Consider the following 18996-nt stretch of genomic DNA (forward strand, 5'->3'; position numbering starts at 1 on the left):
TTCCGGCGTCGGGGCGGGGCTTGTGCGCTCGCGGCGGAAGTGGCGCCGGCGGCGCCGGAGCCGAGAGTTCCGGCCTCGGGAACCCAGCTCCGGCACCGCTGGGCCACCTCGAGCGGGCTGGGTGCTCCCGCGGCGGCTTCCGAATCCCGCCTCCGAGCGTGGTGCTGGCCGGGTGGGTGCCCGGGGGCCGGGAACGCTGAGGGCGGGCTCTCTGCAGGCCCTGGGGGCCCGCCTGGCCCGCTCCGTCCAGCGTGTCCTGAGAGACTTGCAGCCTCAGGACCCTGCGCCACTCATCACTGTCTTTTCTTCCCCTTCGTGCCCCGATGCGGCTGTGAGGGCTTCAGTTCCTGAAAAACGACACCCCCTCTGGTGCGCGCGGCAGCCTCTTGGGAGTGGGCTCAGAGACTCGGGCCCCCCGGGCTTACTTCCATGGCCCCGGAGGCAACCGAGTCTTGATCCCGCGGACCTTGGGAAACGATGACCCTACCTGTGTCCGGCAACTGACCGCCCGCCTGCAGTTCATGCAGCTTTCGTGGTTGTGGTTGTTAAGTCATCCCCTTCACGGGCACTGAAAATTGATGAGCATTTCCCCCCGCCAAGGGTTTGCGGTCACTTCTTGAGCGTGCCCTTTTTCTAAACTGGGTAGAGTTATCGTCAAAGTTGTCCTCTTCTGTCTTAAATTAGATTTCGGGAACAGCCTGGCCACTGCATGGTAAGCTCTCGGAAAGCAGGGAATGTGTCTGGGTCTTGGTGATCTCTCCTGGCAGTTTAGTGTAAATGTTTGCTGAACTGATCTCAGCATCTTAAAGAACTGTTGTAGAATCATTAACTAGACTCTCTTTTTTTTTTTTCTGTTCAGGCCCCTGATGCTGCCTGAGGCATAAACTTGACTTGGGGAAACCCATCTGAGAAAGCCCTGTCTCTTATCAGCGTGGATTCTTCAGGTTGTGCAGGGATGGAGAATTTTCAGCAGCGTTAAGTGCGTTACGGGTCAACCTACGAGATGGCTTCTTTGCAAAGGAAAGGGCTACAGGCAAGGATTCTCAGCTCTGAAGAAGAAGAGAAACTGAAAAGAGACCACGCTTTGGTGTCTGCTTTTAAACAGCAAAAACTGGAAAAAGAGGCTCAAAAGAACTGGGACCTTTTTTACAAAAGAAACAGTACTAATTTCTTCAAAGATAGACACTGGGCCACCAGAGAGTTTGAGGAGCTAACATCATGTAGGGAGGTAAGCTCATATTGCACCTTATTTGAGCCATTCTGCATTTAAAATGTGTAGAGAAGAGTGCTTTATTCCTTTCCTAGGAGGACTTGAAGACGAGAATTTATGAAGCCTATTAAAACGGGTTGTACCTTGGGAGAGAAACTTATTGTTTGATCTCAAGTGGGTTCAGTAGTTTCTGGAATGTGTAACATAGGAGTGGGAACTTCAGTGGGCATTTTCTATTTCTTTAAAGTTAATCTGAAAGTTATAAACGGTAAATTCATAGAGTGACTTCATTGACAGATGAATATTAATAGTCAAAGTTAATGAACGCTTGCCATGGCACTCTTCTAAGGACCTTACATGTATTCTCTAAGCCTTACAATAACTCCGTGAACTAGGCATTATTGTTATTATCCCCACTCGAAGGGGAAACTGAGACACAAAACTGTTTGATTTGCCCAAGGATAGGACGGGGGGCAAGTGGAGGAGTTGGGATTTGAATACAGATGGTTTATTTAGACCCAGATCCTGTTTTGTCAGCCACTATGCTACTTTTCCTCCACCACAACCTACCCATTGTTTGACGAGTTGGAGGACCAGTGAGTTACTGGTATTAGTTTACTGGTTTATTGCTCACTTCATGGGGCAGAGACCTTGTCTCTTAAGTTCTGGACATTTAGGGTTTTCTTCATTATGCAAATGTAATGTACTGTAACTTTGAGTTCTCTTTCTCTAGTTTGAAGATCAAAAATTGACTTTGCTTGAAGCTGGCTGTGGGGTTGGGAACTGTTTATTCCCACTTTTAGAAGAAGATCTGAATATCTTTGCCTACGCCTGTGATTTTTCTCCGAGAGCAGTGGAATACGTTAAGGTTGGTGCACTGCCCTTTATATTGTTCGTTTCTATTTTCTAAGGCTTGTGTGATCTGCTCTCTATACCCCTTGCCCAATTCCAGTCCACTCCCCAGAGCTAACCAGCTATTACCACATGGAGTTTTCCTTAGAAAACAACTTTATTTAGAAAAGTTAGGGAAAAGACCATAATGACGCCATAGGCTTACTCCCAGATTTAACAATTCAAGCATTTTGCCACATGTGCTTCATCTATACGTTTTTTCTTTGTTGAATGGTTTTAAAGTAAATTAACTATAATTAACTTTTTTTTTTTTTAAGATTTATTTTTATTTATTTAATTCCCCTCCCCTCCCCCGGTTGTCTGTTTTCTGTGTCTTTTTTTTGCTGCGTCTTGTTTCTTTGTCCGCTTCTCTTGTCGTCAGCGGCACGGGAAGTGTGGGCGGCGCCATTCCTCGGCAGGCTGCTCCCTCCTTCGCGCTGGGCGGCTCTCCTTATGGGTGCAGTCCTTGCGCGTGGGGCTCCCCTACGCGGGGTACACCCCTGCGTGGCAGGGCACTCCTTGCGCGCATCAGCACTGCGCATGGCCAGCTCCACACGGGTCAAGGAGGCCCGGGGCTTGAACCGCGGACCTCCCCTGTGGTAGACGGACGCCCTAACCACCGGGCCAAAGTCCGTTTCCCTATAATTAACTTTTATAAGAACCCTTTCCTCCTAAATATATCGATGTACATCTATAGCAAATAAAGCTTTTTTTGACATGACCACAATAGGCTTATCATACCTGTTTGTCAACCACACAGTGGGTTGACTTAACAACAGGAATTTTTCGGCTTCACAGTTTCAGAGGCTAAAAACCCAAAATCAAGGCATGGGCAAGGAAGTGCTTTCTCCTCAAAGCCTGTGGCTCCTGGCGCTACCTTCCCGGAGCCCTCTGGGTTCTTTGTCTTGCCGGCCCCCACTGTGATCTCATCCTCCGGTCTGCTCTTCCCACTTCCTCTGGCTTCTGGCTCCTCCCTGTGCTGTCTCTGACTTCTCTCACTTTAATGATACTAGTTTTGATCACTGCGTTAAGGTAGTAACTGCCTGATTCCTCCATTGTAAAAATATCTTTCTCTTTGCCATTAACAAATATGTAGGGGATACTTTGGCAGTGTGCAAAATATCCAGGTCTCCATCAACCTTTCATGGTTTTAGCATGCATTAGACTTAAAAAAGTACAAGTATGACATTGTACTGTAAGTCGCTCTCTTCACTCTATGTTATGTTAGTACTTGTGGATCTCCCACATTATTGTTGACCTGTTCTGGTATTACATAGAATGAACACACCATACTTCATTACACATTTACTCTGTTGATACTCATTTAATTTGTTTCTGACTTTTTGTTCTTACAATAGTATTAACCATGACCATCAGTTTATTAACATATGCTCCCCAAAACATATGCGTAAATTTTTCTTTGGTGAATAATGGAGAAAGTAGAATTCCTTAGGAAAAAAACATGCATATTTAAATATTGATAATCCCTAGTTGCCTTCCAAAAGGATTTTACCAATGTACAATTTTACCAATAATATAAAGGTATCCTTTTCTCCATACTGTAAACAACATTTGATATCATCAGTCTTTTCCCTTTTCTTTTTTACAATCTAATGGGCAAAAAATTATGTCTGTATTTTCATTTGTTTTTCCCTGATCACAGTGAGGTTGGAAGACCTTGTTTTCTGTAAATAAGCATTAGTTTTTTTTCTGTGAATTCCTTTATTCAATAAATACTTATTGAAAGCCTAGTATGTGCCAATTACTGGATTAAGAACAAAACAGACAAAAATTCCCATTGCTGTAGGGCTTTTATTTAAGTAGGAATCTGTTCATAACCTTTGCCCATTTTTCTATTGGGTTGTCATTTTCTTCTTTTTAGGATATATTCTCAATGTTCTTTGTTCTGTTGTATACAGGCAAACATTTTCTTTCAGTTTATCCGTTGTCATTCTGTATTGTATAAACAATGTATGTATCTCTTTTCTTACACAGGATTTAAATTATGTCATCAAATTTATTAATCTTTTCCTTTTGAGGTACTAAGTTTTTTTGCCTTGTTCAAGAGTTCTTTACCCCGATTATTTGAACATAAACACATTTTTTAATAATTTTTTATTGAAATATATCATTCATACATGAACACACATAAACAAGGGAATGTAAAGATTGTGAACTTGCAAAATAAACATACATAACGTCATACAGGGTCTCATGCATCACCCCTCCACCAACACCTTGCGTTGTTGTGAAATATTTGTTACAAACTGTGCAAGAGCATTGTCAAAATATTACTACCAACTATAGTCCTTATTTTACATTTGGTGTATTTTCCCCCCAAGCCACCCTATTTTTTAAAAATATTTTTTTATTACAGAGGTTGGGAACTTACTATACAATCATACACATAAACATATTTTTATAATTTTGGTTGTTATATTTTTAATTAATCTGAAAAATTTTGGGCCATTATTTCATCAAATATATCTTCAGCTCCCATTCTCTGTTTCTCCTCCTTGGATGTCAGTTACATTATGTGCTATACCATCTGATATTGTCCTACAAGTCTTGGATGCTCCATTTTGCTTGCAACTTTTTTCTCTTTGTGTTTTAAGTTTGTTTAATTTCTATTATCCTGTCTAAACTCAGGTGGTCAAGTCTATTGATAAGCCTGTCGAAGGCATTCTGCATTTCTTTACTGATTTTTTATTTCTGGGATTTCCATTTGATCCTTTCCTAGAGCGTCCATCCCCCTGCTGAAGCCACCTATCTGATTGTGCATGTTGTCTACCTTTCCCTTTAGACCTTTAACACTAATCATGGTTAATTTAAATGCCCAGTCCGATAGTTGCAGCCTTGGTGTCATATCTGAGTCTGATTCTGATGGTTTGTCTCTTTAGACTGCTTTTTTTGTTTTTTCTTGCCTTCTGGCATGCCGTATCCTTTCTTGTTGAAAGCCAGACGTGGGCAGTGGACACTGAGGTACCAGGGATTTGGAATATTTTAGTCTGGACTTGGGCTGTGTTGGGAGCTTGCAGTTGCAATGATTACTAGTGCTGTTTGTTTTTGTCTCCCTCTTGGCTTTGGGACTTCCCTTTGTCCTGATCACCAGTCAGTGTCTTAGGACTCTTCCAGGTGTAATCCTCTGTTGTTGTTATTGGAGACTTGTAAGTGGAGTGGGGGAAAGTGGGAGGCATTCTCTCCTGTTTGGACTAAGCCTCCGTTTTTGAAGTGTCTTGCATGTGCTGTTCACAAGTGTTCCTGCCTCTCTGGCGGTAGAGCTTGCCCCACCCCAAGCTGCAGGGAGAATGCGCCATGTCCTGGCCTCAAGGCCGTTCTTGTGCAGACTGAGCCTGGCTCTGTGCAGTGGTTCCCTCCCCAGCTGCAGGTGCCCAGCAGTGCCCTTGGCCTGCAGAGTAAGCCTTTACCTCCTTAGGAGACACAAGGGGGGCTCTGGATCCTTCCCTCCTCCCCGTGAGCACCTGGTGGGTTCCTGGAGGAAATCCCTGTGAGCCCCTGTTTCTGCAGGTCCCCCAGGAGCTTTATTCTAAGGGAGCCACCTCCCCTCAGCAGTTGGCAGCGTTTCTAGGTGCATCTCCCAGCCCAGAGGCCCCTGGCTCAGGTGAGCAAGCGCTGGGGCTTGGGTTCCTGGAATGCGCCTGCCTCTTGCTGGGTTTCAGGAGGGTCATTGTCCTGTGACCTTGGTTCTCGAATGGGTTTACAAAAAAAAGTTTTTGCTTTGCTGTTTGTCCAGCTTTTTCCTTGTAAAGATAGAAGTGATGTCTTCCCACCTTTCTACACCTTTCCAAGCTGAGAGAAATTTGTTCCTATTCCCAGAACACATTGTTTTATTACTTCATTTTGTTAAATGTTTTAATGTCCAGTAGGGTACCTTCCTCTTTATTGTTCTCCATTTTAAAATTTGACTTGGCCATTCCTGAAGATTTTCTCTTGCAGATGAGTTAGACTCACCTTGTCACATTTCTAGAAATCTCTTGGGATTCAGTTGCGATTGCTTCGGATTTATAGGTAGAATTGTAGGTAGAAATGACATCTTTTCCATGTCTTTCTCATCCAGTAACTTTGTATATCTCTTTTAAAGAAAGTTTAATATTTTTCTTGGTAATACTCTTGGGCTTGTATCAAAGCCAGCACCCAAAATGTAGCAGGAGCATACTTATAGTCAAAAAAGTGCATTTTATTTAGCTTGCTTACAGCAGGGGAAACTATACCTCAGAAGAATTACGGGAACGTCTCAGAAAGGGGGCTGGAAGAGCTTCTCTTGGGATTGGGCTCGTACTGGAAGATTCAAAGGAGGATACGGGAAGTAGAGGCCAGTTTTAGATTATCATCCCTTTGGCAATAAATACTTCTAGAATGCTCAGTTTTGACTTTGTAACAGACCATATTCTCTCCTTAGTTAAAAATGGTTGTTGAAGTGAATTCCTGCCTTTTTAAAACACTCTTAAATATTATACACTGTATATGAGAGTGGTTCAGAACCCAGCTTTATCCCTTCACAAAGTGATGGTTCCTTTCTTTGTAACAGTATGCAGGTAGAAATAGGATCACCTTTTGATGCTATATTTTTCTCACGTATTAGCATGGTTGTTGGGTTAACACTCTTGTGTTTTTTTCTCTGTAGCAAAACCCTTTATATAACCCAGAAAGGTGCGTAGTATTTCAGTGCGACCTGACAAAAGATGACCTTCTGGAACACGTTCCCGCAGAGTCCGTGGATGTTGTCATGTTGATATTCGTTCTCTCTGCTGTCCACCCCGATAAGATGCACCTTGTCTTACAGAATGTTTGCAAGGTAAGGCATTTGGGGCCTGCCATTGAGGACCGGTCGTCCCGACCTCTGGCTTACCCTCCTCTGAGGCTCATGTCCTCTCTAGAGCCGGGGGCGGCTGTGGAGTTGGTGTGTGGAAAGGGGTTCTCTGGCGTAAAATGTTGCCTCTAAAGTCTGGTTTGTGTGGTGGCTGTGGCTGCTCTCCGGAGCTTGGCCAGCCCTGGAGCAAGCGTGACTACGTAGTTCCCAGGGATCTGGGAGTCGTGCTGTGAGAGCAGGACAGGTCCAGTGGTCAGGAGCACACGGTCGAGGCACAACGCCCGGATGTGAAGCCTTGGGCAGGTCACTTGGGCTCTGGTTTCATTGTCTGTAAGATGTTGAGGTAATGGGACCTAGGGTTGGGGGGGAGGGAGATGTGTAAGGGCTTAGCACAGCACCTGGCACACGGCGAGTGCTCGTTGGAAGCCCGTCCACCGTCATTTTGGTTGCTGCAGTCACTGCTGGTGTCAGGGCGGTGGGAACCCAAGCGGCTTGGCCACCAGGAGGCCGCCCTAGCGCTCCAGAGCCAAGTGTCCCTCGTATCATGCAGTCATGCGGGCAAGACGAGCCCCTCGCTTCCCTTCTGAGCCTGGTGCCTTGTCTGAAACGAGGGTGCTGCTCATCCACAGGCTCTGGGGAGATGCAGGTGAGATCGTGGCGGGGGGGGCATTTTGTAAACTACGGTAAAAGTTTTCTGTGTACACAAATATCTTGCAATAATATTGCTTAATTTAAAAATCAGCTAAATGAAGAAATCATTAAAAATGGTACATTTCCTATTGAAACATTTTACTGTAACTTAAAGTCTGGGGATACCCACCCCTTTGTCCTTCCTTTGATGGCAGGCCTAGGACTTTTCTTTGCGTATAGGGCCGTTGGTCATCCTTCTTACATAAGCCACACACGCAGTGGAGTTTGGTTTCCTTAAAAGAGGAGCAAGAGCTTATAAACAATTGGAAAGTAGTCTGAAGGCAGATTCTTTGATATTTTTACCTAGGCTTTCACAGTTGATTCTCCCACACCTGGCTAAATGTCAGTTTACTTTATCAAGTCTTTCCAGAGTAGCCAACTTAATTTTCATAGAAAATGAAAATACTTTCTATTCACATTTATATGTCATTGTTTATAAAGTCTTTTTTTTTTTTAAGATTTATTTTTTATGTATTTCTCTCCCTTTCCCCACCCCCTCAGTTGTCTACTCTCTGTCCATTCACTATGTTCTTCTGTGCCCGCTTGTATTCTTGTCAGTGGCACCTGGAATCTGTGTCTCTTTTTGTTGTGTCATCTGCTGCATCAGCTCTGTGTGTGTGCGGCGCCACTCCTGGGCAGGCTGCACTTTTTTCACGCAGGGCGGCTCTCCTTATGGGGCGCACTCCTTGCACGTGGGACTCCCTTACATAGGGGACACCCCTGCATGGCAGGGCACTCCTTGCACGCATCAGCGCTGCGTGTGGGCCAGTTCACCACATGGGCCAGGAGGCCCTGGCTTTGAACCCTGGCCCTCCCATGTGCTAGGCGGATGCCCTATCCATTGGGCCAGATCCACTTCCCTATATAGTCTCTTAAAGAATATAGTTATAAAACCAAGTACAGCTGGCCTGAGCCCACCTGATAACAAACACAGGTGACTCTTGGTAAGCATGCAGCTCCCAGGGGCCCTGAAATGCCGGGGTGCGCTGGCTGAGCCTGCCACCCTCAAAAGTTCAGGGAGTCACAGGCTGCAGTCGGTCTGCTCTACTGAGCCCCAGAGAGGAGAACATTCAGCAGTGGAAAAAGTGGATGTTGGTTAAGCAAGCTCCTACAGTATTAGAGAGTGAAATTTAACTCTGGTTTTAATTATTTCTTTAAAAAGTAGTAAGGTAGCAATTTCCAGATGCCAGAAAACTATTAGGGAATTATTTTCACAATAAAATATTTTTAAAAATTCAGATATGACCACACAGGGGAGGTTTTGTGAGATTTTTTCTTATCTGCCCCTGCGCCTGGTATCTGAGCAGATCAGAACCTAACATGCAGCCCCAGTGGGCACGGAACTTGCACTTGGTGAAGTGGGGCACTGGGAATGGCCGGATCAGCGGCTTTGCGGGCCACCTGGGGTGAAGGATTGCTCCAGGTGGAAGAACTGGAAAGGTGGCGGGACTTGCAGCATCTTGCAAGCGTGGAGGCTAGTGCTTCGTGATAGAGACCAGGTCTGGGCGCCACCGTGGGAGCGAGGGGTTTAGGTGGGCGGAGGGCAAGGTTTTGGGGAGAAGCTCAAACCATTAGGAGGCGGGGACGTCTGGAAGGAGGCCCCACCCGCGGATTGAAAATGCCCTGGGTTACCAGTGGGGCAGCACTGAGGGTGACACAGTAAGCCAGAGGAGACGCTCCTCCTGAAATGGAAGGAAGCGGCCCTGGGGCTGACAGAAGGCAGTACTGGCTACGGCGAGGGGGGGAGAGCAGGTGACGTGATCTGGACCAGAGTCACCGCTCCAAGGGGTTTGGGGGGGGTCACGGGGGGGGTCACGGGGGACACCAGCCCCACCCCCAGGCCTGGTGGTGCAAGGGCTGCGGGGGGGGGGGGGGAGGAGTGAGAGTGTCACAGAGGCTGGGTAAAATAACTACATAGTACACAGAAAACGTCGTGAAGAAAACTCTTGGAATAGCAGTGCAAAAATAAAAGGTACCTGTAAATAAATCAGATGTGCGAGACCTAAATGGAGTAAACTATTGAAGGACATAAAAAGAAAAATGATGTGGAGAGAAAAACTGTATTCATAGATATATTACTTATTGTAAAGATTATCAGCTCTCCTTTATTTGAACTGTGCAATTCCAATAAAAATCCCTGCAAGTTTTATTTTTACATTTGGTTTTGGGGTTTGTGTGAGTGTGTATGTTTTTTGAAGGAATTGACAAGCTGACTCTAAATTTTATTAAAGAGCTAAGGCACAAGAATAATTAAAACACTATTAAAGAAGAACGAGGTGAAGGATTTATACTTTCTCAGAGGTCAAGACTTATAAGGAAAGCTACAGTAATTAAGACAGAATGGTATTGGCAGAAGGATAGATAAATTGACCAAAGAAATATGATTAAGAAGGAGATAAATATACCTCAGAAATAGATCCACACATATATGGAAATTTAAATATGCGTGGGGTGCCACTGAAGATGACCAGGAAAGTAGGGGTTGCTCAAGTAAACGATGATGGAAACTTTGGTTATTCATATGGGGCAATGAAATTTGATTCCTCCTTCACGTCCTATAGAAAGATGATTCTCAGGGGAATTAAAGACTCTAAAAGAAAAGACAACATTTAAAAATATACCCTCAGAGGAGGGAAAATTTTCCCAAAAGACTGAAACAACGCATTCTAAACCTAAAGAATATTAACTGTAATAAAGTTAGGAGTTTCTTTTCCTTGAAAGGCCATCTATTAGAAACTGAAAAGGCAAGTTAGGAAAATAAATTTATGGTTCATACAACTATAACAAAAGGTTAGTATTCAGATGTATAAGGATTCCTGTGTGTCCATATGGAAGTCAGACAACTGAGTAGAAAAATGGGCACACACATTTGGCGAGTTAGCATGAAAAACAGCGTCAGTAATCTGGGAAATGTAAATTAAAGTCATCAGGAGACACCGTTAGATTAGCAGAATTAAACCTGACTAACTCAAGTGTGGAGAGGATGTGGCTCAGGAGTGGCTCCTACTTCCTATGTAAACTGGAGTGTAAATTGGTGTAGCCACTTGATTCTGTAGGGTCCGTTGGCGTTCATGGGATGCAGCAGTTCCACTCTGCGTGTGTTGCCTGGGGCAGCTCTTCCCCACACGCAGAGGTACGGGAGAGCGTTCATGACGACGGCGGTGTTCACAGCGGCACTGAGCTGAAAGTAGCCCCAAGCGCGTCGGCAGCAGGACAGAACTCGTCCAGTGTCCACCCAGTGGAGCAGTGGGCAGCGCTGGACGCACACACAGCGACAGGACTGGTTTTCAGAAGGCAAGTTGTCGCCAACTACTCAGAGCTGGATACCGTTTCTAAGCAAGGATCCCTCCCCGCCCCCCCAAAAAAAGTGGGCCGATAGCAAAAATCCAGGCCGGCGCGTCTCTCTGGTCAGGGGCGCTTGTCGTTTTCGTGCCGTGGACCCCCTCGGTGTTACGGTGAAGCCTGTGCCCTCCTCTCATGTTCCTAACTCCTCAGAACCCACGGGCCTCCGTGGTAGGTCGAATAGATACCAAGAGTTGGAAGCAGCCCCGAGCGTGCCTCATGAGGTGCTCAGATGTTTCAGCGTCTACATTCGTAATTGGAGGAATGCTGCTTTCAGTTAGCGGGAGGTGAAAGTAAGGGGGTAACTTTTTCCCTACCTGAGTTCTCATTCACCCTGAGCTCTAACCTTAGGCCTTTGGGTCTGTGGACTCCAGATGGGAACCCCTGCTCTAGGAGGACGGGGCTGCTCCTGGGGAGGAGCGTAGGTAGGTGAGGAGGGTGGACGACTTTCAGTTCTTCAGCTGGTGGTGGGCTCAGTTTGTAACTCGCAGCTGCAGCGTAGGTTAGGAATGCTGTTTGCATTTGCTCGAGGCTCAGCATACGTCATGAGCAACCAGGTGCTCAGCTCACAGCGAATGAGCTTTCACCTGCGGCCACTTGCATCAGCACCTCCTGGAGCTCGGGCAGTCTGGCTCCCTCCCTCCACCCAGAGACCCCCGGAACCACTCTTCTCTATTTCATCGTGATTAGTTTTTCTTGTTCTTGAACATCCTATAAACAGAAAGACACAATATTTTATACGTTTTAGTTGCTATGAAATGTTAATTTAAAAAGAAAAAAAAATTCCCTTGAGCTGTCCCAGGCCACATGTGGCCCCTGGTAGAGCCTTTCTTTAGTAACAAGTTCGTTTCGGCAGCAGTCCTCCTCCTCTTATTCCAGTCTTTCTTGGGCTGATGTGGAGTGCGTCTGCAGGAGCCTGGTGCGTGGCTCGTTGATTTGAAGTCCTGGGCTTCATCAGGACGTGACCAGGGGGAGGCACGTCTCAGCCCCTGACGGTCGCGCCCGGCGGGCAGCTCTCGAGCCTTGCGTGAACAGCCGCAGTCGGGAGCAGCTGTGACTGAGATAGAGTCCTGGTTAGCCAGGATTTCCACGCCAGCGAGATTAAATAACCACAGAGCTTTAAACTGGGAGACAACTGGAAAGTTGAGTCGCCCTCGGTTTTGGAATAGGGTGGTGAAGTAAAAATGACCACGTTTGCCATGGAAGACATGACTGTTTCCTTGCTGCCGACTCGCCTCGAGACCTGGGGCAGGTCACGCTTACGACCCTGACCTCCTGGACGGTGGGTTTAGTAGCAGCTAACCTGCCCGCTTCGCAGGGTTGTCGGGAGGGGCGGAGCCCAGCATATTGGAAGATGCCTGTTCACTCTACAGTGCCATGCTTGGAGGAGGCACTGGTATCATCATTATTTTACAGATGAGAAAACAGATTCAGAGGGATGCAATTACTTGCTCAAGGTCATTCAGCTAGTTCGTGGAAGAACTGGGATTTGAATCAAGATTTCCAAATTCCCGAGTGAGTGTCCACCATCCCGTGCAGCCTTTCCTTCCTAACGAAATGAACGCGTTTCTCTCACATGAACTAAGTTTTTCAGGATTTTCTCTTCTCAGTTATTCACATTTTAAAACTTAGTGTTTCTGAACAAGGTAAGATTTTTATTCGTGACATTTAAAATGCATGTTACTATTGATAAGAAATTTTATTAGGAAAAAAATTCTGCCAGCACTTCGGGAAGCATTGTAGACTATGTGTTCCTATTTTATCTAGGAAGAGGAAATACAGCAAACTGCATTCAGAAAAATTGACGGCATATCACACACTTTCCCAGAGGAGATAAAATCTTTTCAAACAGGTGGCATATATCCCTTTAAAACCGAATGTCTTTAAAATGGTCCTCTAATGCGATGGCTCATAATCAGACGCATTAATAAGACGGGTGTCCCCTTTGAAGGGTAGTCGTTAGAGTTTGAAGGAATTTCACATAAAAAGGCAAGTGCCCTGGTGGGTACACTTTCCGTCTTCAAGAGCACTTGGCTGTGTGCTGTGTATGATCGTGGCAGTTTGTCCACACCCTGCTGATCTTGCCTTCTAATTTTTGAGGCATCTGCTCTCTCCCCTTCATCTCCAGAAGGCCATGCCGGGCGCACCCCTTGGTCCTCACAGAGACCTTCAGCTCCTGCCCTCTGCCCGGCTCCTCCGCGTCCTCACACCAGGCGTCTCGCAGAAGCTCTCTTCTCCCGTCAGTTGTGTAGATGGAGCGAACCCTTCTCCTGCTCCACCCTCTCCACCCCTCTGACTCCACTTTGAGCCCTTTTGACCTGATCGTGAGTCCTGGCTCCCCCACCTAGAAGCCTGTGTGATCCTGGGCAGATCACCCAACCTCTTCAAATGCCAGTTTCCTCTTCGCAGTGAGGATAGTCATTACACTCCTTCCTGCCTTCCAGAACCGTAGTGGAGACCCAAGAGAAAAACGTCTTGTCAGCTGCAGGTACTAGGCATTAATCAGTTACTAGAATAGTGGCTGCATAATGGGAGCATAGTAAATCATAGCCAAGACTCTGAGGAAAGCCTGCCCAAATCAGGAAAAAGCCAGAATTACACAGTATTTTTTTTTTTAAAAGAAGCAGTTTGAATACAGGATTGTGTACTAGGAAAAGGCTAATAAAATGTTGAGAGAATGTTTTGCCATGTAGACATCCTTGAATATGCTTTGATAAGAACAAGACAGTCCTATTTTTTGTTGTTGTTGTTGTTACTTTGTTCATTTATTGTCTTTAGCATTTTATGTATAACACTGGACTTTCCAGTGCTCTTAGACGTGCTCAAATGTTTCCCTGAGATAATGAGGCCCAGCCAGCTCTTTCTTACTTATCCCTTTGATTAGCAGGCCCTTTTTCCTTCATATTATATGGGAATTTCAACCTGGCCCCTTTCTTAATTACCACAAATTCTAAATTATATCCCCAAATTAATCAGATTCTGTTTTCCAGTAGACTTCATTTGACTGGGCTCTCCAGAGTTACATGCAACTGCTTTTGTTTTATAGGTATTAAGACCAGGCAGATATGTCTTGTTTCGTGACTATGGGCTGTATGATCATGCTATGCTTAGATTTAAACCTGGCAGCAAACTTGGAGAAAACTTCTACGTTAGACAAGATGGAACCAGGTCGTATTTTTTCACTGACGGTAAGATGAATGGAATTTAGCTTTCAAATATTTGATTGTTTCTGTTGACTTGATTACCACCGTAATGCTGGTTTGGGAGGGGATTGTGGCTGTCCTTTGCCCACACGACAAGACCAAGAAACGCGCTCTTCCATGCGTGCCACCAGGAGCCTCTGGGACGACAGCTCCCTGCCCTTGGGGAGCGCCCAGGTCTTCTCCAGGGACAGGGTCTACTGAGCAAGTCTGGGCGATGGACAGCCCCTGCCATGTCATGCGGATGCCCCACTGAAAGCTGCTAGGAAGACAGGGTGGAGGGGGTAGTCAGAAACATCACTTTGTTTAGTCAGAAATAAAGCAAATTTTAAAAAAAAGAAATAAAGCAAATAGGATCATCAGGTTCACACCTTGAGATTACTTTCCTAGGGCACAAAGGTGGTTGAACGTTAGTTTTAAGCCTATCTAATTTCTTGGACATAAAGTAACAAATCTTAAACTCTATTTTCACAAATCCTTATTTTGTTCTTTTTTGAAATGAAGTTGTCTTTTAAATACTGAAATCAAACTAAAAGTAAATAATTACCATTAAACTGCAAAATCATAAAAATATCAGGTGAAAATGAGAAAGATGTTTTAGTGTTTCTGATACATAAAATCTGATTAAACCAAATGTAAATAATTGAGAAAATGCAATCACATCTGCAGAGTGTTTCAAAGCACATTCTTTGGAGTAATCGCAGTAAGTCTTAATTTTTGTTACATTGCCGTATAGCAGCCTCTTCTTTGGGTTATGTTTTCCTGTGAGGAGAACAGCATCAGATACTTTTCCCCTGTGGTCACAGATTTTCCTGTGTTAGGACAGATGAGGTGCTCAGTGCAAAGTCAGCACGTGCAGCCCTTGTATGAACATAGCCTGTTCAGAATCGTGTTTCTTTTTACTCAGCCTTTTTTATTTGGAGTCTTGTGATGGTGGACACACTTAAATTGTTCCTTAAGTTTTTCTGATTAAATTGTGTTTAGTTGGAGGTTTCTATTTAGGTGTAAGATAATTAACGTGGGAATTAGGAGTGTTAATTTCCAGCTCCAAGAAAATGAAACCTTTAAATTGTAGCATTGAAATTTCCGTTACACTAATAAAAAAAAGTCCTTGTATTAGTCAGCCAAAGGGGTGCTGATGCAAAATACCAGAAATCTGTTAGCTTTTATAAAGTGTATTTATTTAGGGTAGAAGCTTACAATTACCAGGCCATAAAGTGTAAGGCTTCCCTCATAAGGCTCTGTGGTCCCAGCTTCTTCCAATATCAGCTGTAGGCTGGGATAAGTCTTGTCTCTCTCCTAGGGCTCGTTGGTCTCTGGGCTCAGCTGCTCTGCTCTCTGCTGTGTGTTTACGTCCCAGGACTCCAGCTCAAAACTTCAAACTCCCTTCTCTGTGGTGCAGTTTCTCTGTGAGTCCCCATCCCCTTGATGGGTGGGGACTCAACATCCTACTGCTGTGGCCCAATTAAAGCCTCAGTCATTATTTAATCAAGTAAAAGTAAACCTCGGAATCCAGTACAATCTAAAGGTATCACTAGCCCAAAGGAAAAGACAAATTTACAAACATAATATTTCTGTTTGAAGTTCATCAGTACTATCAAGCTGGCATAGCCCTCTACCCATCTGCTTAACCACTTAAAAGCATATATAATGTTACCAAGACTTAGAGCACTGTTGACCTGCTTGTCTTCCAGAATTCCTGGCTCAGCTCTTTATGGACACAGGTTATGAAGAAGTAGTGAATGAGTATGTGTTTCGAGAGACGGTAAACAAAAAAGAAGGCCTGTGTGTGCCGCGAGTTTTTCTTCAGAGCAAATTCCGAAAACCCGCAAAGAATCCAACTCCCAAGACTCTGACCCTGAGTCACAAGTCCTGACTTTTCTCCAATGGATGTTTGTACCTCCCTTTGAAGAGGAACGCTAATCACTTTTTTTCCACTTTGTATATTTTTATGTATATATATTATATATATATATATATATATTCCTTAAAATATAAAGTGATTGTATATCTTTTTTGTATTAAAAAGTAGTGTGTCTACCTTACCCCAGACCTGGGACATGACTCCCAGGGATGAGCCTCTCTGGCACTGAGGGATTTTTATCAACTATTAATCAGTGATGCATTTGGAAAAAGATCTTGACCAAAAGAGGCAAATATTAAATAAAACCAAGTTTTTATGGCTAAGAGATTTTAAAGTGAGTTGGAAGGTAATTCCAGAGGTTATGCCTGTGCAGGTCTCAGGCATATTCCACAAACTGCCATAGTAAACACCCTCAAAAGTGCTCCCTGAATGTGGCTTAGGCAGTTGAGCGCCTGCTTCCCACATGGGAGGTCCCAGCATTGGGTTCCTGGTGCCGCCTAGAATAAACAAAAACAAATAACAAGCAAAACAAATGAAAAAACAACTCAGGGAAGCTGAAGTAGCTCAATGGTTGAGTGCTGGCTTCCCACATATGAAGTCTCAGGTTCAATCCTGGTCCCCAGTACCTAAAAAAAAACAGTGCTTGGGCTCTAGGAATGATTGGCCACCACAGTCAAGCCACTCAGCAAGCCTTATCTGAGAATATATGAAAACATATTTCCCCAGTATAAAACATAGTTATGCTCTTTTATAATTCCCCTAATCATGATTCTTCTCTTATTTGAACTTGTAATTTTCAATGTACTTGTTAAATATATTTCTCAGAGACTTAAATCTTTGCATTATTGCTCTGCTGGTGGATCTTGGACCTCCAGCAGAGTTGGGGCCGGCTCTTTCTCTCCAGTTCTTGGGGCTTGCCCTGGACAGCTAGCAACCTGAGGAGGATGGACCGTTCACATCTACAGAGCGAGGAGCATCTTCACCTGCAAGTAAAACACTTCCTTCCCTCTGTCGCGCGGTATCAACATCCCCGCTCAGCCTGAAGCCGTCAGAGAGGACCTCGTCCCACACACCCTTCAAGACTGAAAATGAACAAACGTAAGGGGGGGGTGGAACCACAGACCAAAGCAGATTCAGGGTTATTGTCGTTATCGTCTCATGTTAATGGAGTAACTTGTAATATTGATATAAAAAAATAAAAAATTTTTAAAAGTAGTGTGTGTGTTTATTATAGAAACACTAATAAAACTGTAGGACCTGAAGAGCAAAGGAAAATTTATGGTATAACATGAACCATGTTGTCCAACTAAAAAATTCCAGGGAGGAAAGACAAAGGAGGCTGCAGCACCTGGAAGGATCCTTGCGCTGCGCACATACCACGTGCCTTCAGGCCGCCGGTCAGGTGCTGTAAAAAAACAGGCCAAATGGCCTGAAGTAAAGCAGTATGGCCATGTGTATTCTTAGCCTGAAGGAATGTTGCTTTTCTCTTTCCAGTGTCTCATACAGCCCATTTTTCTCCATTTCATTTTGTATCTTCAAGACCAGTGTTCCACAAATACCACTTCTATGTCTGTGCTCGCGACGCCACTGCCTGATTCTTTTTTTCAAACAATCATTGCACTTTAAAATTTTGTCCTTGTGTCCAGTATAACAGTACTGATCACTATTATAACAAAGTAGACATTTCCATTGCCTTATAATCCAGCCCAGTGTTTGTTCCATATATAGATGTTTTACAGAATCCTAACTCAAATTTTTATTATGCTCTTTAAATGAACACTATTTTGTATGTTCTCTCTTCTTCTTGCTCATTAATATTCACTCGTATTTTTATATACTATCAATGAACATAATTACCATTTATTGTAGCTTCAAAAAAAATACTAAATATCTGAATCTAAAGAAAAGTGTCAGGTCTATACACTGAATAATATTGACAGTAAATATTAATATATCAGACAAAGGACCTCACATCCAGACTATACAAAGAACTCTGACAAATGAGCAATTAGAAGATAATCTGGTTTTTAAAAAGACAAAAAATTAACAAACTTTGCAAAAAAAATGTACAAAAAGCTAATACGCACATGAAAAAGTATTCAACATCAGTCATCAAGGAAATGCAAATCAAAATCACAAAGAGGTACCAATTCACACCCAACGGAATAATTAAGATTACGGCCATCAAATGCTGGTGAGGATCTGGGGCAACTAAAACTCAAAATGCTGGTGGTAGGATGAAACGGTACAACCACTTCGGAGAACTGATTGCCATGTCATTTTAAATAACATTAACTAGACATCTATACTTCTATCCAGTGAACTAAAAAGCCCACTGCTAGGCATCTGCACGAGAGAAAGGAAAACAGAAAGACCACACAGGAATATCCAATGCAGCCTCATTCACAGGAGCAAAAAGCTGGACACAACCTAAACGTTCCTCAACAGGAAACGGGGTTAAAAAGGTGTGGCATGTTCACAGGGTAGAATACTATTATACTTAACAGTAGAAAGGAACTACTGAAATAAATCAACGGGGAGCGAGGTGGCTCAGTGGTTGAGCACTGGCTTTGCATATCCGAGGTCCAGGGTTCAATCTCCAGACCCAGTACCTAAAAAAACCAAAAACCCAAAACAATAAAGATGAATTTCAAAAATATGCTGAACCAGATAACAAAAGTGCATACTTGAAGATTCTACTTACGTGGAGATACAGAACCCATCTATCATAATAGAAGTCAAAACAAAATACCTTGGCAGACCCGAGAACTTTGTGGTTACAGAAATGCTCTCTATCTTGTTTTGAATAGTGACCACACGGTGGATGAAGTAGTCAGCACTAATGAACACTTAAAATCCGCGCGTTTTATTGTTCCCTTAATAGCCAACAAAGAAAGATGCTATGAAAATCACAGTGGTGGGGTTTGGCAAAGATTTCTTGAACTTGACACGGAGCGTGAGTTATAAA

The 18996-nt window shown here is 44.1% G+C and overlaps 1 protein-coding gene across 2 annotated transcripts; it reads left to right on the forward strand.

Annotated features, from left to right (window-relative positions):
- The first annotated feature begins 25 nt into the window (after nucleotides 1-25).
- METTL6 (methyltransferase 6, tRNA N3-cytidine) lies at nucleotides 26-17243 on the forward strand. Of its 2 annotated transcripts, XM_058290797.2 has the most exons (6): nucleotides 26-172; nucleotides 860-1228; nucleotides 1944-2078; nucleotides 6747-6917; nucleotides 14011-14152; nucleotides 15859-17243. In XM_058290797.2, the coding sequence occupies exons 2-6, from the start codon at nucleotides 1004-1006 to the stop codon at nucleotides 16038-16040; spliced, it is 855 nt and encodes a 284-aa protein (XP_058146780.1). In that variant the 5' UTR covers nucleotides 26-172; nucleotides 860-1003; the 3' UTR covers nucleotides 16041-17243. The 2 variants fall into 2 exon arrangements, with proteins under 2 accessions (XP_058146780.1, XP_071068992.1); XM_071212891.1 differs by lacking the exons at nucleotides 14011-14152; nucleotides 15859-17243 and adding an exon at nucleotides 13093-13452.
- The last annotated feature ends 1753 nt before the right edge of the window (nucleotides 17244-18996 follow it).

This window comes from Dasypus novemcinctus, chromosome 31 (assembly GCF_030445035.2).
Source record: "Dasypus novemcinctus isolate mDasNov1 chromosome 31, mDasNov1.1.hap2, whole genome shotgun sequence".
NCBI lineage: Eukaryota > Metazoa > Chordata > Mammalia > Cingulata > Dasypodidae > Dasypus > Dasypus novemcinctus.